This window comes from Mustela nivalis, assembly GCF_964662115.1.
Source record: "Mustela nivalis genome assembly, chromosome: 14".
In the NCBI taxonomy this organism is placed as follows: domain Eukaryota; kingdom Metazoa; phylum Chordata; class Mammalia; order Carnivora; family Mustelidae; genus Mustela; species Mustela nivalis.
In genome coordinates, this window is record NC_139033.1 from 4,174,797 (window position 1) to 4,200,287 (window position 25,491).

Sequence of the window (25,491 nt, forward strand, 5' to 3'; positions counted from 1 at the left end):
TCATCTGCCCCGCGCCGAGCGCTGCCGCCGCCGCCGCCGCCGCCGCTCCGCTGCCCGCGCCGCCCGCGGCTCCCGATGGAGACTGACGCGCCCCAGCCCGGCCTCGCCTCCCCGGACTCGCCGCACGACCCCTGGTACGGCCCGGCCCGGCCCGGCCCGGCCTGCCCGGCCCGCGCCCGCCCCGGCCCCGCCAACATGGCCGATCCGGGTCGGGCCGGGCCTCCCCGGGGCCCGGGCCCGCGCCCCCTGCGCCCTGGCGCCCGGCGCTCACGCGGGCCCTTTGTGTCTCTCCTCCTCCCGCAGCAAGATGTTCATCGGGGGACTCAGTTGGCAGACTACGCAGGGTGAGCGAGTCCGGGAGCGCCCGCCGGCCAGGCAGGGCACCCTGGACCCCCCGGCGCCCCGGAACTGGACACCCCAGCCCGGCCCTGCGCCCTGCTGACCCCGGGCGCCCCCGCGCCCTCTTTCGCGCCCCGCCCGGGGACCCCGAGAGCGCAGGGCGATCGGCGAGCGCGCACGGCCCAGCGGGTGGAGGGGAGGAGATGAGGGGTTCAGGGGGCATCGGGGGGGTGGGCTGGGCCCCCGGGACCCGCCGGCGGCAGCGCCAACTCCGCTCGCACCTGCGGCTCAAACTTTTGTGAGGCGGCTCCCGGAGCGGCGGGAACCCGGCCGGAGCCGTCCCCCCTCCAGCCCAGCTCGGCCCTCGGCTTCCTGGAGCCCCCGTGGGCGCCAGAAGGCTCCACGGGACCTGGGTGAGGGCCACGGGGTGGGGGGGCAGTGGAGAGTGCGCAGGCTGCTTGGCGCGGGGGCGGCCGGGCCGCGGCGGGGTCACCGGGGGCAAAGGACGGGGGAAGGGGGGAAGGGCGCGGGCCCCGAGCTGGTCCGAAGGCGGTGTGTGGTTACAGAAGGGCTGCGCGAATACTTCGGCCAGTTCGGGGAGGTGAAGGAGTGTCTGGTGATGCGGGACCCTCTGACCAAGAGATCCAGGTGAGCCCCTCACCCCCTCCTTCTGCTCCCGGCTCGCCCCCCTCCACCGCCACTCACTGCCTTGTAACCATCTGCCTCTCCCTCACTACCGCGCGCAGGGGTTTCGGCTTCGTCACTTTCATGGACCAGGCGGGGGTGGATAAAGTGCTGGCGCAGTCGCGGCACGAGCTCGACTCCAAAACAGTGAGTGGCCCTCCGGGCGTCGGGGGTCCTTTGGGAGAGGGAGGCCGCCGGAGGAGAGGGGGTCAGGACTCTCCCCAGAGGACAGTTGGATGGGGTTCTGAAGGAAGGAAGGAAGGAAGGAGTTTTCTGAGTAGAAGGGCTACCAAGCTCCGAAACTTTGTCACTAGAGTGGGGGGGGGGGGTGGGGAGAGGAGAAGACTCCCAGGCCTGCGGTGAGATGCTAACATCCCCCAGCCCCTCCCCGTACCTACTAATCTTGGTGCCTCCCGGAGCAGCTTGGGGTGGGGCTAGGTCCCTCCCCTAGCCCAGACTGGGTGAGTCAGGGTTGCAGAGACCCACCCCGTGGCTTCTCTGGACTCTAGTATTTGACTCCCCACCACCACCGTTCCAAACCAATAGCAAAGCATCACTGAGTCCCCCTCTCCTCTCCTCCCCTTTTGGTCTATGAGCTCCCCGCTTTGTGTGGAAGACAGGAACCTGCTTTGCCCATGAAGGGATTTATGAGAAGGGGACTAGCTTGCCTGGAAACAACCCTTCTGAGGGCTGGATCCGAGGAGAGGCTGCTTTTCTGGCATTCAAACTCCTAAAACATTTTACTGCTGTCCCACTGCTCCCCAGTGTCTTGGGCCCTCCAGGGGGCGCTGGCCCAGGCCCCTGCTCTAGGGGAGAGGGAAAAGGAGAAAGTCAGAGGAGGGGTTACTCTGTGATGGGGTGACCGGAGGCCAGGGGGCTGGGACAGTGTGATCTCTCTCCACACTCCCCCACTCTCCTCCAGCTCTGGGCCTCCCTGCTTGGGTCAGTCCCTGGCTCCTGTTTACCTGTAACAATAGCCGGTTGTGCCCAAGAATTTGCTAAATTACCGCCTGTCCCCAGCTCCTGTTATCTCTGCCCAGTGGCTCCCACTCCTGCTCACAGTAATGAGCAAATGAGGGCAGGCCTCAACTTTGCCGGCTCTGAAAGGATCTTCTTGGCGCAGAGTGAGTGACCCAAGCTGGGAATGGAGAGACAGTGGCCTATTGTTTTTGGTGATTATCTGCCATCAAGCTGCCAGTTCTCCTACCATCCCCTGTCCTCAGAATGCACTGATGGCTTCAGCAGCGCTCAGGAAGCTGAGATTTAGGGACTGGGGCTTGGGAGGGGGGGTGGGGGCGGGGTCATGGAAGATTGATAAGGAGAAGAGAGAAGAGGGAGAGGAGGGTGTGATGGGCATCCTTCTGGGGTTTGGGACTCAAAAAGGCAAGGGCTTTGTGTTTGGCATTCGCTGGCCTGGGTGGGGGGTGGGTGGGAGGGAGGTTTATTGTGGGGAGTCTATTTTGGGTTCTGACTTTCACCTTTTATTTACTTGTTGGGTTTTATTTATGTTACCAGCTGTGAGTCAGAGTGGAGGTGGGGTGTGTCAGGGATCGGGTGTGCGTGGGTCTGTGGGACGTGGCTTGGGTACCATCTCCCCATCAGGGTCTGCGCAGGGGGACTGTCTGAGGTGCTCTGGTGGCTGGGGAGGCTGCTTCCAGGAGAAAGAGAAGGATGAAAATGTCCGTAGAGGTACGAAATCACATCTTCAGACAAGGGAAATGGGCAGTTGTGATTTCCCCTGGAGCCCAGTGGGACTTTGGGAGAGAGGAGACATTGCCCCAGCATGGATTTTAGAGGCTCCTTCTTTGTGGGCAGGTCTAGTGGGAGAGCCCAAGGAGGCCGATCCCTGGTTCATGCCATTTAGGCAGAGAGGAGCCAGAGCCAGTTGCCTAGAATGAGGCTGAGTTTTGAATGGAAGGAACAAGGTAGACCTTCCCTGCGATTTGCTGGTGAACTTCTGAGTGATATCCACCCAAGTGGGTGGCAAGAAACTCTGGAATGACCGGGCCCCATCGGTCCTGCATTGATCACCATGTCTCTTGCCCTGGCTTTTGCTGTTTATCAGTACCCAGGAGCACCCAGGTGCATCTTGCTTTTCTCCTTTGGTTGTTCACAGCCAAGGGCAAAGGTGGCCTGCTGGCAATAGCACCTTTGTTTGCTCAATGAAGGGCAGTTCACAAAGGGCTGCTTTCACCCCTGTTATCTCATTTGATTCCCCATGGCTGCCCCTGGGAAAAGTGCGTGTGATTACCCCCACTTTGCAGATGAGGGAACTGAGGCTAGAGGGACGGGCAGGTTGCCAAAATCAGAGGCTTGGGCTGGAACCCAGAATTTCTGATGGAGTCCAAGTCCCATGTCCTTGCACGTTACCAGAACCTGCACTCTGATTCACTCCAAGCCTGGCCGCATTTTCGCTTGCAGCCTCAGAGAGCTGTGAGATGTCGATGGTATTGAGGGAATAGAACTGAGTCCATTCCTGGTGATTTATGAACTCTTACCTTAAAGCAAAGAGTATTTCATCCACAAGGCTTCCAAAGTCTGGATTGCATGCCTCACCTAGACAGGTACCTGCGTGAAGTCATTTAGGTGAGAAGGGCCCTGTGCTCAAAGGAGTAAGACTTTGCTTACTTTGTTGGGGTTCCTGCTGTGAGCCAAACACCTTGTCAAGTGCTTTGTAAGCATTATCTCAAAGAGTCTGGGGATAAACCCTTTGGGATGGGTGTTACTGTTTGCCCGTTTTGCAGGAGAGCTTGGCCCGGAGGCTCAGAGAGGTTAAGTACTTGCCCAGGGTCTCACAGCTGGGAAAAAATGTAAGTGGGATTTGAACCCAGCAGCCTGGCACTAGGGCCTAAATGCTGAACCACTTCACTTTTCGGCTAGAGGCTGTGGTGATTCCTGTCCCCTCTGTGTCACCTCTGTGTCCTGGGATGAGAGAAGTCTTCAGGGCTGAAGGCTGTGTGCTCACCCATCTGAAGTGCGAGAACCAAGGTCCCTTTACCTCTCTCCCTTCTCTTTCAGATTGATCCCAAGGTGGCCTTTCCTCGGCGAGCACAGCCTAAGGTGGGTATGTCTGTGTCTGGGAGGAGTCCTGCTACTTCAGGGTGGGGGTCTCCCTAGCATTCCCGTCTATGGGAGATGCTTCTGGAACCTCTGTTGGGAGTGTTTCTGGAATAGACTGGGATGGGAATACATATCCCTAATGTCCTGGCTTTGTGAATGGAAGACATCCTGCCTCTTTCCATCTGTGCTCTGGGATGAACTGGGAGGGGGCTGCATGTGTTCGAAGAAGGAGGAACCCCTCTGGGGGATTCATTGTCCTGTATTTGAAGCCAGTACCCTTCAGATCCTGAGTCGACTTCTGTCTGACCTCATAGATCACAGCCTCTAAACCCAATGCCCCTGGGGAGGTCAAACCCAGGACAGACACCCCCTGAGGCTGAGCTAGAGTCAGGCCGGGGAGCTGTCTTTAACCCCCAGTCTCCTTCCTACCTACAAGTTTGCTGTATTCAGTTTGCAAAGGGGGAAGGGAGCATGGAGTTGGTCACCTGTTGTCTTTCAACTTGGGTGAGTGGCTGCCCTCCCAGTGTTTTCTTTCTCCAGTGTGGTGGTGAGTTTTTCTGAGTGTGTGTGAATTCTGAGCAGTTGAGCTATATAGCATTCAAGACTTTTGGTGCAGGGTAGGGGTCTGAGATTTTATTCCAGGCCTCAAGGCTACTAGCCAAATCTTAATTTTTAAATGGTTAAATATAGGGGACAGGAAGAAGGGTGATTACAGAGCAGGGAGCGGAGGACCCCTGAGTCTACTGACTCGGGTCCTAGGACTAGGTCCTCCTCCAGGAGATCTCTTTCCCCCTTTGCGAGGGATTGGGTAGGATCCAGGATGCTTTAAGGTCTTGAGCCAGTGGCTTCCATCATGGTGCCCTGCTCCCGCCACAGCAAAGGGAGAGGGACAAGTTGTAGGAGACAGGAAGGGGACATCTCTAGAAGGATCCAGCAGAGGGCCTGAAAGCAATTATGGAGCAGGTATTGGAAGGAAGCCGCACCAGGGAGCACATGGTCGGAATTGGGTTAATTCCATTAAGCAGTTTGGTGACAGAAGGTGCTTTAGTGTTAGGATGGGGCTGGGAATTGCTGTGGATTAGCCATGCGCTCCTGGGGTAATTAGGACCATGTGTTCTTCCTAAAACGGGGCTGGGGCCACAGGGCTGCCAGAGGTTGGTTTGGGAGGAGGTTGAGGAGGAAAATGTCGGCGTTGAGTTCAGGGTAGCCCTGTGATGGGCTTCGGTCTCTCTCAGGGGTGCTGGTAGGGGTCTCTGAGTTACATTATAGGTCTGGGTCACTAACCCGCCCCCTTTCCTGCATTGGTCCTTATGGAAGGCATTTTCCCCTACACAGACCCCAGGGATGGAGGCAGGAGGGAGGCACACTCAAGCCAGCCAGCGTGTGGGGTGCACAGCTGCCCGTGACAGGCCTAGAGGCGGGGGTCCATGGGGTAGCTTGGTGGGGGGGGTGGTTCTGAGTAGCTAGGGCCACAGAGAGCTTGTCAGCTGGTGCCCTGGCAGGAGGGCTCGAGCCCCTGCTGGTGGCAGTAGGCCACAGGACTCAGATGCCCACTTTCTCATTCCCTCCCCTTAACAGATGGTGACTCGAACGAAGAAGATCTTTGTGGGGGGGCTGTCAGTGAACACCACGGTGGAGGACGTGAAGCAGTATTTTGAACAGTTCGGGAAGGTGGGTCAAAACCGGGGGTGCTTGCTGGGGGTGCTTTCATGGGCAATGGAAGCCCTGCAGAATCAGTCAGTACCAGGCAGAGTCCAGCCAGGTCATTCCAATTCTTGCAAAAAAAAAAAAAAGGTGAAAAGGGGACTGGGTCCTTTTGTGGGTGAGGCCAGGCTCCTGTCCTGTCTATGGGCCCCAGCCTCTGGACACAGCCCCAGGGAGAGAAGTCACACAGTAGCTGTCCCTGTTGTTGCCCTTCTCCTGTGTTTTTCTCTTGCTTATCTTCATTCTCCCAAGGGAGGCCGCTCTCCCCTAGCCAGTTCAATCTAGTCACCCCTTAGCCTCCTGGGAGTTTGCACCTGTCCAGGCCATGGGCGGTTGCACTTTCCCCCACTTCTTCCTGGTGAGGATGATAAGGAGGCAATAAATATGATTCCCCATTGCACTCAGCACCCTGCTTGCACAGGTGGGAGCTGGGGGGAGGTGCTGATTCCCTAGCTATTTGAGGGGGGTCACTGAGGAGAGCACCCTAAATTCCTGATCAGGCCCAGCAGATTGGCTCTCAGCTCTGAAGTGCATTGAGCTTAAATTTCTGGACCGTTTAGTTTACGAAGGAGATGTGGCATCGTCAGACAATAGGGTGTCCCCAGAAAGGTGAGTGATGGGAGCATCAAGGCCCCATGGGGATATGGCAAAGAGGGGGCCAGGTTTTAAGACTGGTGGTGAAGGAGGGCTGCTATGCTTAATGTCCCTGGTCTTCCATAACGTGAGACAGTCTACAGGCTTCGTCTCTACCTGCCCATCGAGGCGTTTTCAGTTGCCTGCTAGGCCAAGGGCGGCAGCCTTGGGAATGGGATGTGAGCTGGGGACTGGGTGGGTTTCCAGGGCCCTGTCTCTAGGGGAGAAGAGGAGAGGGTGGGAGGTCCCTTGGCCAGCGGCTGCAGGCGGCGTGGGGGCCAGAGGCCTAGGCTCAGGCGCCTCCGTGGGGACCCGGGTACAGGACGGAGGGCAGGTCGGCGGTCTCGGCCCCAGAGGGAAGGGCGCTCCTGGGAAGCAGCAGGCCCGCTCGGCTCCGGCGGGGTGTCTTTGTGTCTGAGCGCCGAGCATTAGAGCTCGCACTAATCTGATCCAGCAGCTGTGATTGGAGGCCGCCTGCCCCCGGGGCCGGCGTTGCCATGGCAACCGGGCCCCAGGAGAAGCCGTCAGCGGCCGCGTCTTTTGTTCGGGCCTAAATCGGCGTTGGCATGTGAAACCGGCCCGGGGAGGCCAGGGGGAGCCGGAGAATAGGCTGCCAGGGAGCGAGGGGGACAGCCGGGAATGCCAAGGGCCCCGCGGCGGGGGGCCCCCCGCCCGGATCGAGGGGCCGCCGCCGAGGGGGGAACAATGGTCAGCCGCCATGGCTGCCACTCAGGCTTAGCGGCCGCCGAACTTGGCGGCTCCCACTGGTCAGCAGGCCCTGGCCGCCTCCCCTCCCCCTGCCGGAGCCCCCCTGCCCCCGGGTTCCCATGGAGACCAAAGCCTATTAAGGACACTGGGCTGGGAGCCTCCCTCCCCTCAGCTGGCCCCAGGAGGGGACACCAGTGGGGGTCCCCTGGACCCCCAGCCACTTTCCTTGCTCCTTGCCCTGGCCTCAACCCCACTGCCTCGATAGGGGTCTGTCCAGCCAAGGCCGGGATTGAAGGATCTGGGTGGCCAGGAATGGTGCATTTGGATGGTTGGGTGAAGGAAGGCCAGAAGGGCTGTGGATTTGGGCTGAAGCACTCTGTGGGTCAGGCAGGAAACTGGAGCTATATAGGATTAAGGAAGTGGGTGTGGCTTTTATTCATTATTTCAAAAATAATTACTGAGTACAAGTCAAGGTGCTAGATAGGATGGCCATCACCATAGCGCCCAGGTTCCCTGAGGAACCTTCAAGAGCAAGGGGTATTGGGCTGTTCATTCTCTTTCCCCCATGTGACTGTGGGTAAGCCCCTCCCTAATAAAAGTCATAATAGCTATTACTTATTAAGCACTTACTGTATCCCAGGTAATGTGAGTTCGTGTTACAGGTGCTATGTCATTTATCTCCTCTATACAATTGATAAACACTGTTACACCCATTTTACAGATGAGGAAACCTAGCCCAAGGTTACCCAACCAGCAAATGCGTGATCTTGGATTCCATTTCCAGTCTGTCCTACTTGCAGCCTGTATTTTTATCACAACTGGATTTCTGGATTTCTCTTTTCCATTGTTAAAACAAGAGGGAGGGAAAGATGTGCGGAGCCCAAAGTTTCTGTCCAGTTTGGCCGGTCTAGCTGATTTGGAATTAGACGCAGAATGGGTCCATAAGGATGAGAGTGGCAGGGCTACTCTGGAGCAGGAAGCTCCTTGGGGAGGGGAGGTGTCATTTCCCTCTGAGATCCTCCAGGGACCCCGCTGCCTCCTGGCTTAGTCCTGGGTCTCCCAGGGCAGCGTCAGAGACCTGGTGCTGCTTGGCGCCTCAGGAGAGCTGGAGGACCACCCTGTTCAGAGGCTGCCTTCTCCACTTTAATGAAGTAGATAACAGGCTGGAAAGAGAGCCAAGGAGAGTGGAGGAGAGGCTGTACCCAATGGCTTCAGGAACTTTTCCTTCATTCCTTGGGTGTCTGACCATTTGGGGGAGGGTCAGCAGCTAAAATGGGATGTGTGTGTTGGGGGGGTGGAGGGATGGGGATGGGCAGGGTACAGAAACAGCCCTTGATTTCCACCAAGGACAAATCAGACCTTAGCTTAACCCCATGAGGTGGCTGACATTGGCTGAAGAATTAAGAGGACAAGGAGGAAGTACCAGCTGTAGGCAAAGGGAAAGAAATGAGACTGCAGGAGGGAAGCTAAAGCCTTCTGCTGTCCATGTATCCAAGGGGGTGGCTTGAGGGAGTAGCAAGAAGAGAAGACTGGGGTGCGAGGGAGGGGGAATCATGTAGCCCACTCCCCTTCCTCAGCCCCTGCCCCTCCCCCAGTCAGTGGGAGGCAAGCAGTCCAGGCACTGAACTCTACTTGCTTTAATTACAGCCTCTAGCAAAAGGAAACCTCAATTAGAGGAAAAGATCTGTACCAGCAGAGGGGAGTCAAGTCTGGCTGGAGTGGCTGCTGTCCTCCTGGCCTTTTGCAGAAAGGGAAGAGGCTTTCATTGCCCCGTTTCTATCTTGCTCCCATATTTCCTTCTTTAGCACCCACTCCGTGCCTCCTCCTCCTCCCAGGCTTGGTCTAGGATTTGCTGTGTGACCTTGGTGGGTGACTCTACCTCTCTGAGCCCATTTCCTTATCTACAGAACGAGGTTCTTACATTGCCGGGACTGTAGAGAGGATGATGGGGCCAAGTGGCAGGCACGTATTTGGTGCTTCATATTTGCAGGCTTGTCCATTGAGAATCTGGTGGTTGGTTGGGCGGTGCCTTGGCATCCAGGTGGGGTAGCGGTTGGAAAGTCCTCCCCTGCACTGGGAGCAGGTTCAAAGCGAAAGCCTAGCCTGCACGAGAGGCACATGGGTGTGGGAGCCCCTGCTTCGGCTTGTGGGGGGTACCCTGGTCTCTTGTGGGTCCACCATGGCAGGCTCTGTTTCAGGTGGACGATGCCATGTTGATGTTTGACAAAACCACCAATCGGCACCGAGGTGAGTGTGGCGCCCTCCCCCTCCCCAGGCCAGGCTGGGGGCCTGTGGTCAGTCAGGGGGCTGCAGGTCACAGCTGCCCTTTCATCTTGCCTCCTGACATCCTATCCCCAAGGATCTGCATCCTCTCTGGGGCCTGGTCTTACAGAAGGCTTTTGTCCCGCCGTTTCCTGTGCTAGAAACTCGCCCAATTGCAGACACCCGAGAGGAGCAGAGGAGCAACCTCCCCCTTCCAAACCGAGCCCTCCCCACACCCCCCCACCCCCAGCCCAGCCTCTGTCTGCCCAGCTTGTGTCTGCTGGGGCTTTACCTTGTCCCTGGTAACCAGAGCTTAGGCCAGGCGCCCCAAGGTCAGGCTGACTACACAGCCTCCAGCAGTCTGCTCCTGCGTTCCACCCCCACCAGCGGGCTGAGCCCAGCCCCCAACCCCCTTGCCCCTGAACCTGTGAGCATCTGGGCCACAGTGTGCACTGCCTGGTTGTTTTTCTCCCAGGGGCCTTGCCTTCTGAGAAATCCCATTCCAACCCCTGGGGCACACCCCGGAGGACATGGTTTGTTTCTCCAGTTGCTTCAGGGTGTATTAGCCTGTTTGGGGATTGGGGTATGTGCTGGGGTGGGTAGGTGTGTATGTATGTGTGTATTTGTATCTGTGCGTGCAACGGTATCTGTGTTTGAATATTTGTATGTGTTTGGTGTGTCAGGGTAACTCTTCACGTGTAGAGGGGGCCTTTGTGAGTGCTGCCAGGTATCTGTATGATATATGGGTCCCCAGGTGTGTGTGTGTGTGCGCGCGCACGCGTGTGTGCATGTGCACGCGTGTATGGGTATCTGTCATACATATATGTGACCGTGTACAAATATAGGTTTGTGTGTTTACGCTTCTGTGTAAATGTACATAAGTGTTTGCGTGTGCTCTTCCTTCCTTTGGAAAGCACCTGAGAAGGAGAAAAGGCACGTTGAGTGTATTTTCATGATGGCTGTAATGCTTTCTAATTTGCTGTGTGACCTTGAACAAGTCACTTCACTTCCCTGAGCCTTGGCTTTCATATCTGTAATGCAGGGGCTAGAAACCCTGCCTCAGGAGGCAGGGAGTTGAAAGGTTCCCAGGCTGTGGGCAGAGGCTTTTGTTAACTCTCAGGCACTGGCCTGTAAGAGAGAAGTGCTGGTGTGGTATCACTAGGGGCTGGGTTTTGACCATAAACCCTGGTTTTTGTCCCCACCTTTGTCCTGTAGGGTTCGGGTTTGTCACGTTTGAGAGTGAGGACATCGTGGAGAAAGTGTGCGAAATCCACTTCCATGAAATCAACAACAAAATGGTGAGGGGGGACCGGACGGGTAGAGGTGCAGAGAGAGACGGGGCAGGGGGTTCTCAGAGGTTCTAGAGGCAGGCACAAGGGCATCACAGTCCTTGGGCAGAGCCGGGTTCTCCTACCCCTTGAAGATCTGGACACTGGAGCCTGTGTCTCCTTGTGGTTATAAAACATGGCTGGTGGAGGCAGAGAGGCCCGATTAACCTTTCTCACTCTACCACTTGCCAGTCTCTTCCTTAGGCAGATGACCTCCTGCTTAGAGCCCTTTTCCACATCTGTGCCCGTAGTACCCCCCTCACGGGTTTGGTGTCAGCCACTACATACGGCCTGCAAAACCATTTACGTAATCTCTGGCACCCAGCAAGCACTCCATGAATAGTATCTACGAACCTAACAGACAGGAGGCCTGCTAGGGAACCAGAGGGTCTGCGACCCTGCTGTCTGGAGGCGGGACTAACCCTCAGGTCTCATTGCAGGTGGAATGTAAGAAAGCTCAGCCAAAAGAGGTGATGTCACCAACGGGCTCAGCCCGGGGGAGGTCTCGAGTCATGCCCTATGGGATGGACGCCTTCATGCTGGGCATCGGCATGCTGGGTATGTGCTAGGCCTGCACCTGTGGCTACTTCCTACCCGGAACTGCTCCCAGGGCTCCCAGGGGCTGCGTAGGTGTTGCCTCTCTTCTGTGGGCTGCCCTCCTGCGTGAGTCCCTGGGTGGGAGTGGGGTCTGAGGAGCTCAAGCTTCCCAGCCCACCCAGGGTGGGGCGATTTGGTTGTGGGGTGCTGCCCTCTGGCGGTAGCCAGAATATGGCCCCAGCTGCTCCTTCTTCGATCCTTCTGTCCATCTGTCCACTTGTTCATCCATCCATCCATCCAACTCATAGTGATTGAGCAACTATAAAATGCAGAGCAGTGTGCCGGCAAAGAGAGCAGTGACTTTCCTTGGAGCTTTGTGGTCTGGCAGGGAAAACAAGTAAGAATATGAATAAATAGGGTTGGATGGAGTTTAGGGGGCGCAGAGGGCATGGGCATAGGGAACTGGGATGGAGGTTTGGAGAAGCCAGAAAGAAAGTTCCATTTAAGTTGAGGGCTTTGGGTTGAGTTGGGTACTAGTTGCAGAAGGTCAGGGGAGAAAGGAAGGGTGCAGTGTTACAGGCAGAGGGGAGAGCATTTACAAAGACCCAGAGACTTTGGGGAAGGCAAAAAGAAAGCAGCTGCTTCTTGTTCACTCAACTGATACCCACTGAGCAGTTTCTGAGACGCAGGCCCTGACCTCCTGGGCTTTCCCATCAAGCAGGAGGCAGGAGTCAGTAGGTTCATAGCATAGTGTCGGGAGGCTGTGGGAGATCCGAGGAGGCACCCAAAACCCATCTGGTGGTCCGGGAGGCCCCCTGGAGTAAGTGCAGGGCACCATGAGCCTTGGAAGGTAAGCAGGAGCCAACAGTGCTGGGGGCCCACAACGAGGGGGGGTGACGTCTGAGCTGGGCGCCCCAGGAAGCTTACTGTCTCCCAGAGAGACAAGATGCATACACACAGAAAGAGAACTGTGTAGAGGAGTCTTTTTGCCAGGAACGGAGGAAGGGGAGCTCTGGGAATTCAGAGGTGGTGGTGGGGGGCACGGGGGCCATGGCATGGGCTAGGGGTCAGGATTGGGATCACAGATAAAGTGGGTGAGGAAAGCAGCATCCACACAGGGCACTGTTTTGCTTGAAGTTTTCTTTTAACTCTCTATTCGGAAGTAATTTCAAACTTTCAGAAGAGTTGCAAAAATGTGATACAAAGAATATTCATGTACCTTATGGTTAATACTATATCCCATTTGCTTTTACCCATTGCTCTCTCTGTATGCGTATATATGTGTGTATATATAAATGTATAGACACACATACATAATATACTGGTGGTTTTCCACTGAATCATCTGAGCTTAAATTACATGCATTATGGCCCTTAGCCTGTAAATACTTCAATGTGTTATTTCCTAAGATTAGGGGTCTTTCGTCCATGAAGCCACATGATAATAATCCACTTCATACATTTATGTTTTTCCAATATTTTAATCTGTTTCCCCAGTTTGATCAGTTGGCCCAGTATTATGTTCTTTATAGCGTGTTTTTGCCCCCAGATCGGATCCGGGCTAGATTCCAATATTGCATTCAGTTGTCTTGTCTCGTTAGCCTCCTTCGGTCGGGAACACTGAGACCCGTTTTCTTTTCAAGGTGATTCATTAGCTGGTTTTGCCCCATTTTAAAAATGACAAAGAAGGGAAGAGGGGTTAAGAGACTTGGAACCAGTTAGCTCTGAATGCAAATCCCGGTGACACCATTATTGCTCTCTTTGCTTGTTGTTATTACTCTCTGATTTTTCTGGCAAAGCTGCAGTTACATATTAGCTGCATACATGTAGCTGGAACCAGGGGCTTGTCCTGGAGATAAGAAATAAAAGATGGGGAAGACAGAAAATCAGTTCTTTGAAAAAACCCTGAGAGGCGCTCCTGGCTGGCTTAGTTGGAGGAAAGTGTGACTCTGGATCTCAGGGTTGGTCCTGAGATTGAGCTCTGTGTTGGGTGTGGAGATTACTTAAAATAAACAACAACAACCACAACAAAGCCCTGTTCAGATAATGTTATCGTTGGTGATCTGGGGAAATTGATAAATATTGTAACAAATTGGAGGGAGGAATCTTGTGGAATGACCTCTCCAAGGAGGTGACATTTGAGCTGGGACTTGCACAATGACAAGGACACAGTCACAGGAAAAACTGGCAGGGGGAGAGTGTTCCAGGCAGAGGAAATAGCCTGTGCAAGGTGGAAGGAGCTTGGTGGCTTTGAGAAACAGCAGGGAGGCCAGTGTGCCTGGAGGAGAGTGTGGATGAGGACAGAAGGGAGGCAGGAGCCAGAGCACCAAGGGTCTTGGTCAGGGTTTGGACTATTCTCAGCCAGTGTGGCACCTCTCTGAGCCTCAGTTTTCCCCATCTGTAAAATGGGGTTCCTGATAGTACCTGCCTCTTAGGATTCCTGTGAGGCTTAAGGAGAGATTGAAATATGCAGTAGGCTTAGCCCAGGGTTTGGCATGCAGAAGGTTTTCGATAAAGGTGGCTGTTATCTGTGCTGTGAGGTGGGGAGGGAAAAGTGGCTCAGATCCTTCCCTGCTGAGCAAGATCGCAGCACTAGGTGAGGCCCCTGACACTAGCCCCCTCATCCTATCAGGTTACCCCGGTTTCCAGGCCACAACCTATGCCAGCCGGAGTTACACAGGCCTCGCCCCTGGCTACACCTACCAGTTCCCCGGTAAGTCCTGCTTGGTTGTCCCTCTGCTGCCAGCATGTCCCCGGTTCCCCGGGCAGTCTGACTCCTCAGGGCGGTGTCTGGGGGTGCATGGCTGGGGGAGGAGGGGTCTGCCTGCTGGAGGCTTGGAAGGAAGGGCATGTCTGAGGAAGAAGCACCTCTCCCCACCCGTTCCCTCCCCCACTCCTCCCCAGAAGGTGGGAATCCCCCACCCGGGGACACCCCCCCCACGTGGTCCTGCATGGCACGGTTCTCTCTCAGGCAGATCTTTGCCTGCATCCTGCCTTTTCTCCCCTCCTCAGGCCATTCTGAGTTGCCACTTCCACCAAAGAAAGCATCAGACTTGTGGTGGAAGCCTCCCTGAGGGCCAACGCCAGCTGTGTCTTTTATGGTCACACTTACAATGACCACGTGCTCCGCTGAGTCCTCTAAAGGCTCACAAGACTCTTCACGCCCCACCCCCCAATGCAGAAAAGCAATCCAAAACCTTGATGATCATCACCCTTATTTGTAATTCAAAAGTAAAAATAACACTAGACCTTAGAGTAGGTGGCAGGAAGCCCAACACAGCTTTGAATTTTGCCATGATGGGTCTTCAGTGTTGTTTTCTTTGAAATATCAGACATCAAATTTTTGCATGCTTCTTTTTCTTTTTCCATTCTGGTTTTTTTTTTTTTTTTTTTTTTTTTTTGGTGGGGGGAGCCTTTTTCTTTTTAAGAGGGTCCCTGAGCACTTGCATCCTTTGCCTTTTGGGCTCTCCAGTTTGGCATCCTTCCTCGACATGATGTTGTCTAATCCTGACAACACTCAACGGAGGGACGGACGTCCTCATCTGACAGGTGAGGAAACAGTCCCAGAGAGCAAAGCGACCCATGCTAAGACGACCCATCATCTAGAAGGATGTGGAGCTGGGAACCCAGCCTGAGCCTGACAGGCTCTGAGGTCACGGTTTTTCATCAGTGCTGCCTCGCCAGCTCCTCCCCACAAACAAACAAACAAACACAGGAGAAGAGGAGGATTCTGGTTGGCATTTTGGTGCAATCTTAACATCTTTTAAGAAACACCAGAACAGTCGCTCTGGCATTGGCCAGTGCCCAGGGTGTAGGTGGCAACTCTGCCTGTTCTTTTTCTCTCTGTCTCTCCTCTGCCTTCTCCACCTTTGCCTGCTGGGCACCGTGCTCTCCCCATCCCAGTTCTGGGGTCCTGTGCATGGCCTCTCCCCGTACCCAGTGTCCCTGTGGGTTCACCCGTCCTCCCTGGGCCGTGCCCCAGGGGCCTCCCCTGGATCTTCCTAAGCTGTTTTACGTTTCATTTTAGAATTCCGTGTAGAGCGGACCCCTCTCCCGAGCGCCCCAGTCCTCCCCGAGCTTACAGGTCAGTCGCTCGGATTTCCTATACCTCATAGGCCACACGGGGAGAAAGAGAAGGACCCAGGGGCCTTCCCTGGGGAAAGCTAGTGGGACCCTTTTCTCCTGTCCAGCAGCACTCTGGCTGTGGGGACAACAGACTCTGCCCAGGCCCTGGCCAGTCTGTGTAGCTCATGGCCCTGAAGGGTGGGGCATGGGGCCAAGCTCAGCAGATGGAGGAGAAATCACTCATTCATCTATTTGGCAAATATTTATCTAGCGCCTCCCATGTGCCAGGCACAGAGTAGACTAGACTCTGGGATTCAGCAGTGAAGACGCCAGGGCCTCACACTCAGACTAGAGTGGGCCGGGTGGGGTCTTGGACACACTGGGGTGCGCATGCCTCCACTCTGTGCCAGCTGACCCTTGCCGGGAGGGGATGCCCACCTAGTACTCAGAGATCTCAATTTCTGAGGGAAGCCAGAAACCCAGCTTTTGCTTCTGAATGGATTTTTCAATAGTTCTCAGATGTTGGCAACGAATTCGAAATTGTTAAACCACTGCAGGCCAAATGAAACCTTTGTGAGGGCCAAATCCAGCCCTCAGGCTGCCCGTTTGCAGCTTCCGAACAAGCTGCCTGAAGGCGCGCTTGGCCTCCTCCGGAGCCATCTCTCCCCCTGCAGCTTTTGCTTGGGACCCACAGCCCCTGCTTGGGGGCTGGGGGCGTGGCCAAGTCCGGGAGGAGGGGCGGGGCATGTGCAGCTAAGGTGGGCTGCAGGGGGTTTCTCTGTTCAACCTGCTTCTCCCCCCACCTCAACCCAGACTCTCCCCCCCAACCTGGCCGTGTGTGGAGGACGTGAGCATGGATGCAGCTTGCGATGACACCTTCCTTCCAAGGGGTGCTCGGGGGGTCCCCCAAAATGGGGAAAGGGGCAGAAAACTAGGGGGCGAGGAAACGGGAGGGAGTAAAGAGCCCTGCAGGTGGCGGGTGGTAAAAGCCTCTCCCTGAGCAGAGTTGGGTTTGACCCGCCATGGGGGTGTTGGAAGGAGGCTTCTTTTCTCCTCATTTCAGAACTTTGTGCTGAGGACCTACTGCGTGGGTTACTCAGCCAGGCCCCAGGGGCATGGCAGGGATAAGACAGAGCCAGGCCCTGCTCTCACAGGACGTGCAGTCTAGAGAGGAAACCAAATACTTATTATATAAATGAGTAATTCCTTACAGTTGTGATAAGCAGTTACTCAGGTTGGCTGCGCTGACTTTGTGGAAATGTCTAACCAGACCAAGAACCAGGCACCAGACAGAGCCCAGCCCCTGCCCTTAAAAGAACTGAGAGAAGACAGGTCCTCTCAGCGGCTGGGTTGGTGCAGGGGAGGGGGTTTTCCCTGGAGGCCTGGAGTTTGGACTCTTCTCTTGCCTTCAGGGGTTGTGGGTGTTTCCTTCAGGCATTCAGGAGACATTTATCATGCCAGATGCTCTTCCAGGTGGGGATTCAGCCATGAATGAGACGGACAAGGTCCCTGGCTCCTGGCGCTGGTATTTCAGTGGAGAGAGACAGCAGTAAATAAGTAGACAAACAAATGAATGAAGTAATTGCAGAGGGTGAGAAGTTCCACAGGGAAAATAAAACAGGGAGATGCTCTAAGGCCTTAGGGCCAAGGGCAGGAGGCTGCCTTAGCGAGGGTGGCCAAGGAAGGGGGACGTCAGGGTGAGGAGCCAATTGTATTGGCTCTTAGGCAAGGCTCCTCCACAGTTTAGGAATCATGCTGTCCCCAGACTTTAATCTCCCAGACCCAAGGCTGTTCAGAGGCCATTTCCGGAGTCCCTAGCCCCAATCCAGTACCAGTTCTGCGTCAAGGTCACCAAAACAGCCCCACGGGGTGCATTTTGGAATGGGAGACTGTATTCCTGAGAGCAAATGCCAACTCAGGACTCTGGGTGGGGTGCGGCCTCAGGGGCTGCAGTGGCAGAGCCAGACGGTAGAGGGCGCTCACCCACTACCGCAGCCCCAGGGAGCTCCAGGTTCAAGCCAACCCCTTATTTAAGAAGAGGAGCCTATTAGGGCCGCCAGGCTGGTTTAGTCCTTAGAGCATGCAACTCTTGACCTCCAAGTTGTGAGTTCAAGCCTCCCATTGGGTGCAGAGATATCTTAGGGGTAAAAAGAAGAGGTTCCTTTTACTCCTTCAGCATTTATTAAACACCTACTATGTGTAAGACAGGGTGCTGGGCGCCATGGAGGTGGACAGCAAACAAGGATATAGCAGTATCTGTATCTGAAGAAGGGAACCAAGAAAAGGAGCTAGGGGAACTTGGGGGAGATAGTGGTCGTTTTCTCGGGAAACAGAGGGGAGCCCTGAGGCGGGGAATTGGGTGCATATAATTTACCAAGGGTGCGGCCTCAGGAGAAGGACAGTGAGTGAAACAGGAGAGGCAGAAGGGCTGAAGCCCAACTGTGGCCTGGACTGGAGTCTGGCTTCCTCCCGATCCCACCGGTAGCTCTGAGACCGGCACTGCATCTCAGTATTGGCCCCACCTTGAGGCAACAGGCCTGGCTTCTCATACCCCATGTCAGTCAGCCACTGGCTGCGGTCGCCTGGGGTTGGGTTGCTGGCCATCACCTCCTGGGGGCCTCTGGGCTAGGTGGTCCCATCTGGCCAACGGCACTCTCTAGAAAAGGGGACATCGCTCAGAGCAGCTCAGGGTGGGGTGCCCCACTCCCCACCTTGTGTTGTTCAGGTGTGTCACTTGAGTTTGGGGGTGGGAGAAAACTGAGGTTGAGTCCGTTGCTAGGAAGCTGTCCACTCTCCTACCTTTCTCCACCCATTCTGTGGGTCAAGGCACAGCTGGTGCCCTAAGGGAGTGCCTTCTGCCTCGATGCGGATGCCTCGCTGCCCAGAGGGGGCCTCCGTTGTCCACTCCAGTCCCCTCACCCAGCACACTGAAGTGCCCATACCTTTCCTTTCAGCCATTCCTCTCACTGCTTACGGACCAATGGCGGCAGCGGCGGCGGCGGCAGCTGTGGTTCGAGGGACAGGTGAGGACTTCTGGGGTGCAGGAAGCAGAGGAGAGGTGTTCAGGGCAGAGAAGTCTAGAGGGGAGAGGAGGTAGCTACTGCCACCCTTTTTCAGAAGGACTTATTTATTTATTCCTTTGCTCCCCAAGTATTAACAGAGCACCTGGCGAGCCAGCCAGGAAGGAGGCTCCTGTCCTCCAGAGCTTACAGGCTGGTGGGGGCATCAGGTGTGACAGAGGCAGGCATTCTGAAGGACAAGCCTGCTCTGCTGGAGGGAGCCTGGTACCAGAGGTGCTCATAGCCAGAGCCTCTCAGGAAGGCTTCCAGAAGGACACACCCCTTAACTTCCAACTTGAAGGCAAAGTGGAAGAAAAGTGTCCCACGCAGAGGCCAGTTAGCCTGGGGGGAGTACAGGATCAGGGCATGTGGAGGACGAGCAGGAGGAACCAGGTCCTGGGAGACACAGAACATTGAAGCAGCGGAGCGATGTCAATTTGGGGAAAATGCACTGGGCTGCCAGATGGGGGAAGTTAGCAGGGGCTCAGGAGGGGAGGCCTGGAGGTCAACAGGGAGGCGACAAAGTGGACAGACGAGCTGGTGGCAGTGGATGGACCTGGGGAGACCTCCAGGGAGTGGACCCACTGTCCCGCTGGGATGTAGGGGTAAGGGAGAGGGAAGGCTCAAGGTCATGTTAAGTGGGTGGAATAGGTTTTGTTTGCGGCCGGGGGAGGGGAGATGTTGTGGGGCAGCAGTGGGCGCCGGGGCTATCACCGTCTTCTTTCTGGGTTGCCAGGCTCTCACCCCTGGACGATGGCTCCCCCTCCAGGTTCAACTCCCAGCCGCACAGGGGGCTTCCTGGGGACCACAAGCCCTGGCCCCATGGCCGAGCTCTATGGGGCAGCCAACCAGGACTCAGGGGTCAGCAGTTACATCAGCGCTGCTAGCCCCGCCCCCAGCACCGGCTTTGGCCACAGTCTTGGGGTGAGTGGCCAGTCCTGGAAGACTCACAAGTTGGAGGAGGCAGAGGTTTTGTCTGTCTGCAGGGGCAGAAGGGGGCTGAGGGAGGATGGATGGAAAGAGACGGTCACCAAGGGGGAACAGTGGGGTCATCATTCAATCCGTGGGCCAGGCATGAGGTGGGCTCTGGGGATATCACGCAGGCTCACTGTCTCTGGCCACATGGAGGCTAGATTCTAGCTCAGGGGTGCCCTCATTTTAACCAGGGTACTGGTAATACGCAGATCCCAAGCCCTACCCTAGAGTGTCTTCTCCTGCGTCTGCAGGGGGGGCAGTATGGCAGGGCTAGACAAGGGTCTGGGCCTCACCCTCGGTGTTCCTCAGAAGAAAGGAGCCCCTGGGCCTTCTCTGCATCCCTAGGAATTCTAGGATTCAAATTCTTTTCTCCCCAGGGCCCCTTGATTGCCACAGCTTTCACCAATGGGTACCACTGAAGCAGGAAACAGGTGGCAGGAGGTGAGGAGGTGGGCCAGGGTCTGGGGTGGGGGTGGCACTGGGGAGGCTGGCACCCGGCAGCGCCGTCTGGCCCGCACACCTTGTCCCCACCTTTATGGAGCCCATGGTGCAGGGCGGAGACAGAACTTACATGACCTCAGTGGTCAATGAACCTGAAAAGCTGCTCAGCCTGCTACATAAAAAATGTAAATGAAAACCACTAAGACAGTCCATGCCACCTGTCAAAGATTTTTTTTTAAGATACCTAATGCCCAACATTGATGAGGGTGTAGGGGAAGCAACAGGTAACTTGTCTCAGGGTTTCCAAAGGGCAGACTGGCACTGTTTATCCAGATGTTAAACATTCATGCCCTTGACCCAGCGAGTCCACTTCTAGGCATTTATTTTAAAAACTGCAAAAAATCGGTGTACCTGGCTGGCTCAGTTGGAAGAGGGTGTGATTCTTCATCTCAGGGTCTTGAGTTCAAGCCCCATGTTGGGTGTAGAGATTACTTAAATAAAATTTTTTTAAAAATTTAAAAACTGCAAAACACTGAAATGTCCATCAAAGGGAGAGTGGGTAATAAGTCAGCATATGCATACACCGGCATATTACACAGCCATGAAAACGGGATACTGTCAGCATACATGCATGTCCAGAGAGAGAGAGAGCGAGAAGTCTGTACACATGGTCACAGGGGGATCCTGGGTGAACCTGGGGCATTTTGTTTGTTCCTTCCTGCATTGATTCCAACGACCGTTAGTGGAACACTGTTTCAGGAAAGAGGGATGTAGGAGACAGAAAAGGCCCCTCTTATGCTACAGACAAAAATCAAGTGGACCAATGATGAACTTCCAAATTACGTGTGAAGAGGCTGCTTGAGATTAGAGGTTCAGAGAAAGTGCCTCCGAGAAGGCGAGAGGGCGCCACTTGAATAAATCCAGTCATGCAAAAATCTAGGGAAAGGGCATTCCTCACAGGGAACAGAGCCTGAGAAGTGTGTGAACAGAGCTCTGCTAGGAGAGGCTGCCTGCGTTCCAGGAGCCCCTAAGAGAGGCGGGGGGCGGAGACAGGTAGCCGCCCTGCTTCCCCCTAACCTCCTGCTGTGTTCCAGCGCCCCAGCCTGCAGCTGACTGAGGACCACAGTGAGCCAGCGAGGGGGCGGGGACACCTCAGCCGCAGCCGCCGCCCCCTCCCCCCGCAGCGACTCGGACCGCTACTGCCTGCCCCCCACTCCCTGGGCCCGGCCCCTGCCCTGCTGCCCCCGGACAGCGTCTGGCTCCCCTACTAACCTCCCTCTCTTCCGCCCTTGGCTCCCCTACCCCACCTGCCCCTCCTGCCCGCTTTTATTTATTTTGGATTAGCCGGTTGCCCCCCACCCCCTTGGTTCTCCCCTCTCAGGTCTGTGCCCCCTCCCTTCCTGCCGCGCCCCCATAGGACCCTCACCCCCCAAGAAGGCTTTTGTATTTGTGCATAGCTAGAGTGAGGGCGGAGGGGGTCTGCTATAGGCCGCAAGCCCTATGCTTGTTTTTTATTCTGGTTTCCCCTCTTCTCTTTACTTTTTTTTTTTTTTTTTTTTTTTTAAGAAACCGTTTTTTAAACTATTTCTAGGTTTGTGAATGTGAAGCCCCAGGCCGCAGGGGGCAAGGGGCCAGGTGCCCCCCCACCAGCTGAGAACAAAATGTCTATGTGGGTGTGGGCCCCTGGCCACCTCCCTCCAGCCCTGGAAAGGAGGACAGGGTTGTGTGGGCCAGGCCAAGCCCCTGGAACCATCCCGTCCTGTATCATATGTAAATACTGTGAGGTGAAGCCCCTACCCCTCTCTTAAGACCCCTTGGGGGTGAGGGCATTGCCTCACCCCACCTGGCAAAGGTCTCCCCCTGTGTTTCTGTCTCCTCCTCAGACACCGTTACTGTAAGCTTGCAGGCCTCAACTGTGGCCAAGGCAAGCCCGCTCACTCAGGCCCTAGGGGTCAAGGCCTTGGGCCTGCTCACCCCAAAAACCCAGCGTGGGGGCAAGGGGTGAGGAAAGAGAAGGGCTCGCCCGGAGCCACTGCTGGAAAGGAATTAACTCTCCAAAGGTCTCCCTCTGCCCCCTAGCTAGGTAAGGCCTTCATGGTTTTTGCTCTGAGCCCCCCCCCCCATGAGCAGGCATCTAGGGGGCACTTTGGGAAGGGGTGGAACCCAGGGGATAGCAAAGGGCTTCTCAGGGAACCCCCACATTTTCTCACTGAAGTTTCCCACCAGGATGGTCCCATGGCCAGAGCCCCTTGGCAGCCCGAGCCCCCCCAAGTCCCCTTCAAAGGAAAAAGAGGCTCAGGGTCTGACTCTTCATGAACAGTGAGTGACCTGGCTGGCCCTGCAGGGCTGAGGCCTACCTGCCTGTTGTTGTCCCTCTCTCTGTGTCCCTCTCTCCCAGGTCTGAGGCTGGGGACCTAAGTTCTCTTCCCCGTCATAGTTCCCATCCCTGAAAACCCCCTTTGGAGAGTTAATTGTCTGTGTGAGGTGCTTAACCTATTAGCCCTGAGAACACAAAGCAATAATCTTTGTTACTGAGATGCGCGGCTGTTCGTGGTTTTGTTTTTGGGTTTTTTTTTTTTTTTTAATGTTTCCTAATAAAAGAGAAGCTGCATTTTATTGGTTTTTATTTTTAATTTTCTACACGTTTGAGCTGAGTCATCAGAGACTCAGCTTCCTTCTCCTCCCTTGTGACCCCATCCCACCCCCTCTGGGCCCCCCATGGGCTCAGGGCCCTGGAATTCCGTTTTCTGATTTGTTTGGGGAATTTTTTTAAAAAGATGTTACACGGTGTTTTGAAGCCAGCAAGTTACCACCCTCCGGTGTCTCTTCTCTCCACATCTGTAACTTCTTTTTCCAGGTTTTATTTTCAGTTTTAAATTCCTAATAAATTATTTGAAAACGGTGCTGGCTTTGTGAGTCTCTTCCAACTCTGTGTACGTTCAGGTCCAAGTACCCCGGTGACAGCCTGTTTTCTCCTACCTTCTGTTCTTCCCCTGAAAGTCTACACTTTCCATTTGACCAGCTTCCATTGACAACTTCTTGAGCAGCCTCAAAGCTTACTGTTGTTGATGACATAGAACTTCATGCCTATTAAGATGGCCATTATTATTATTTATTTATTTATTTGACAGACAGATCACAAGCAGGCAGAGAGGCAGGCAGAGAGAGAGAGGAGGAAGCAGGCTCCCCGGTGAGCAGAGAACCCGATTCGGGGCTTGATCGAGGACCCTGAGATCATGACCTGAGCCGAAGGCAGAGGCTCTAACACACTGAGCCACTCAGGCGCCCCTGGCCATTATTTTTTTAAAAGGGGAGGGGACGGGAGATAAGTGTTGGTGAGGATGTGGAGAAATTGGAAACCCCATGCATTGCTTGTGGAATGGAAAACGGTGCATCTACGCTGAGAAACAGTCTGGTGGTTCCTCAAAAAGCTAAATACTGAATTACCATATGATCCAACAACTCCACTCCTAGGTATATACACCCCAAGGAATTGAAAGCAGGGACTCTCATACTTACACACCAGTGTTCATAACAGCATTACCCACCATGGCCAAAAGGTGGATACCATCCAAGTTTCCAACAACAAATGAATGGGTAGGTAAAACTGTGCTCTGGCCATATACTCAGCCAGAAAAAGGAGTGAGGCGCTCGTACATGCAGCAACCCTAATGAGGGCCACCTGGCTGGCTCAGTAGGCAGAACATGCAACTCTTAATCTCGGGGTTGTAGGTTCAAGCCCCACATTGGGTAGAAATAAAAATATATTTGGGGGCACCTGGGTGGCTCGGCTCAGGTCATGATCCAGGGTTCTGGGATGGAGCCCTGAATGAGGAGGCTCCCTGCTCAGTGGGAAGCCTGCTTCTCCCTCTCCCTCTGCCCCTGCTTGTGTTCCTCTCTCACTGTCTCTCTGTCAAATAAATAAAATCTTTTTAAAAAAGGGGGGGGGGTGCGTCTGAGTGGCTCAGTAGGTTAAGCCTCTGCCTTCGGCTCAGGTCATGATCTCAGGGTCCTGGGATCAAGCCTCGCATCAGGCTCTCTGCTCAGCAGGGAGCCTGCTTCCTCCTCTCCCTCTCTCTGCCTGTCTCTCTGCCTACTTGTGATCTCTCTCTGTCAAATAAATAAAATCTTTTAAAAAAGAAAAAAAGGAGCTTGCAACTCTGAATCTCAGGGTGTGGGTTCAAGCCCCACGTTGGGTGTAAAGATTGTTTAAAAAACAAACAGGGGTGCCTGGGTGGCTCAGTCAGTTAAGCATACTCTTGATTTTGGCTCAGGTCATGATCCCAGAGTCCTGGGATCGAGCCCTACATCGGGCTCTCTGCTTGGCAGGGAGCCTGCTTCCACCCCCACCCCTTCTGCCTACCTCTCTGTCTACTTTGTAATCTCTGTCAAATAAATAAATAAAATATTAAAAAAAAAAGTTCTCTTTCCTGGGGTGCCTGGGTGGCTCAGTTGGTTAAGCTTTGGCCTTTGGCCCAGGTCATGATCCCAGGGTCCTAGGATAGAGTCCCAAATCTGGTTCCTTGCTCAGCGGGAAGCCTGCTTCTCCCTCTCCCTGATGCTCCCCCCCCGCCTGTGCAATCTCTCTCTCTGACAAATAAATAAAATATTTAAAGAAATAAGAAATATGAATAAATGTTAGTTATCTGTTGCTATAGTCCAATATTTAAAACAAACAAAGAAACAAACAAAAACTTAGCATTGGACCCTTTGCTCCTGTCGCCTTTAAGAGAATCTTAAGAGGGTAAAGTGGAGGGCACCTGGGTGGCTCAGTGGGTTAAGCCTCTGCCTTCAGCTCGGGTCGTGGTCTCAGGGTCCTGGGATCTAGACCTGAATCGGGCTCTCTGCTCTGCGGGGAGCCTGCTTCTCCCTCTCTCTCTGCGTGCCTCTGTGCCTGCTTGTAATCTCTCTCTCTCTGTCAAGTAAATTTTTTAAAAAAAGGAAAAAAAAGAGGGTAAAGTGGAAAAACTGGCTGAAGTCTAAGTATGAGTATAGCTGAATGGTCAGATGTGGGGGTTCCAACACAGCTCTTCCCCTTCCTAGCTGAAGGACATGGAACGGGATCCCCAACCTCCTTGAGCCTTAATTTTCTCATGTGTCGAAGGAGAAGGATAAAGGCCACATATTGTAAGATTCCATTTATAATCCACAGAGACAGGAAATGGATCGGGGGGGTGGGGGGGACAGAGAATGGGGAGTAACTGCTTAATGATTAAAGGCTGGCCTCTGGGGCGCTGGGGTGGCTCAGTGGGTTAAGCTGCTGCCTTCGGCTCAGGTCATGATCTCAGGGTCCTGGGATCAAGTCCCGCATCAGGTTCTCTGCTCGGCAGGGAGCCTGCCTCTGTCTCTCTCTCTCTCTGCCTGCCTCTCCATCTACTTGTGATCTCTCTCTGTCAAATAAATAAATAAAATATTAAATAAATAAATAAAGGCTGGCCTCTGAGGTCATAAACATGTTTTGGAACTCGAGGCACTGGTGTCACAACATTGGGAATGTACTAAATGCCACTGAATTGTTCACTTTAAAATGTTTAATTTTATGTTACGGGAATTTCACCTTGATAAAAAGAGAGTGCTCGCCGTAGCTTAGGTGATTGAGAATTAAATGGGACGGCGAACAGGGGATTCAACACCAGACAAGGCACAGAGTAAGTGCTTCGGGTGAATAGTAATTACTGTTAATATCGGGCTGCCCCA

General features: G+C 54.6%; 1 protein-coding gene across 5 annotated transcripts; it reads left to right on the forward strand.

The window, feature by feature from the left end:
* MSI1 (musashi RNA binding protein 1) lies at window positions 1-22,697 on the forward strand. Of its 5 annotated transcripts, none has more exons than XM_082699711.1 (15): window positions 1-134; window positions 304-344; window positions 906-987; window positions 1,086-1,170; window positions 4,042-4,083; window positions 5,662-5,754; window positions 9,327-9,375; window positions 10,606-10,688; window positions 11,159-11,276; window positions 13,887-13,967; window positions 15,282-15,338; window positions 18,274-18,342; window positions 19,115-19,302; window positions 19,731-19,794; window positions 20,889-22,697. In XM_082699711.1, the coding sequence occupies exons 1-14, from the start codon at window positions 76-78 to the stop codon at window positions 19,770-19,772; spliced, it is 1,089 nt and encodes a 362-aa protein (XP_082555837.1). In that variant the 5' UTR covers window positions 1-75; the 3' UTR covers window positions 19,773-19,794; window positions 20,889-22,697. The 5 variants fall into 5 exon arrangements, with proteins under 5 accessions (XP_082555837.1, XP_082555838.1, XP_082555839.1 ...); XM_082699712.1 differs by having other exon boundaries at window positions 19,148-19,302; XM_082699713.1 differs by lacking the exon at window positions 15,282-15,338.
* Window positions 22,698-25,491: the final 2,794 nt, after the last annotated feature.

Excerpts from the sequence above, each read along its gene's own strand:
- MSI1 (XM_082699711.1), top strand. The coding sequence starts at position 76 with ATGGAGACTGACGCGCCCCAGCCCGGCCTCGCCTCCCCGGACTCGCCG. Across the intron at positions 11,277-13,886 it reads GCTGGGCATCGGCATGCTGG|GTTACCCCGGTTTCCAGGCC; the intron begins GTATGTGCTAGG and ends TCATCCTATCAG. Across the intron at positions 18,343-19,114 it reads AGCTGTGGTTCGAGGGACAG|GCTCTCACCCCTGGACGATG; the intron begins GTGAGGACTTCT and ends CTGGGTTGCCAG.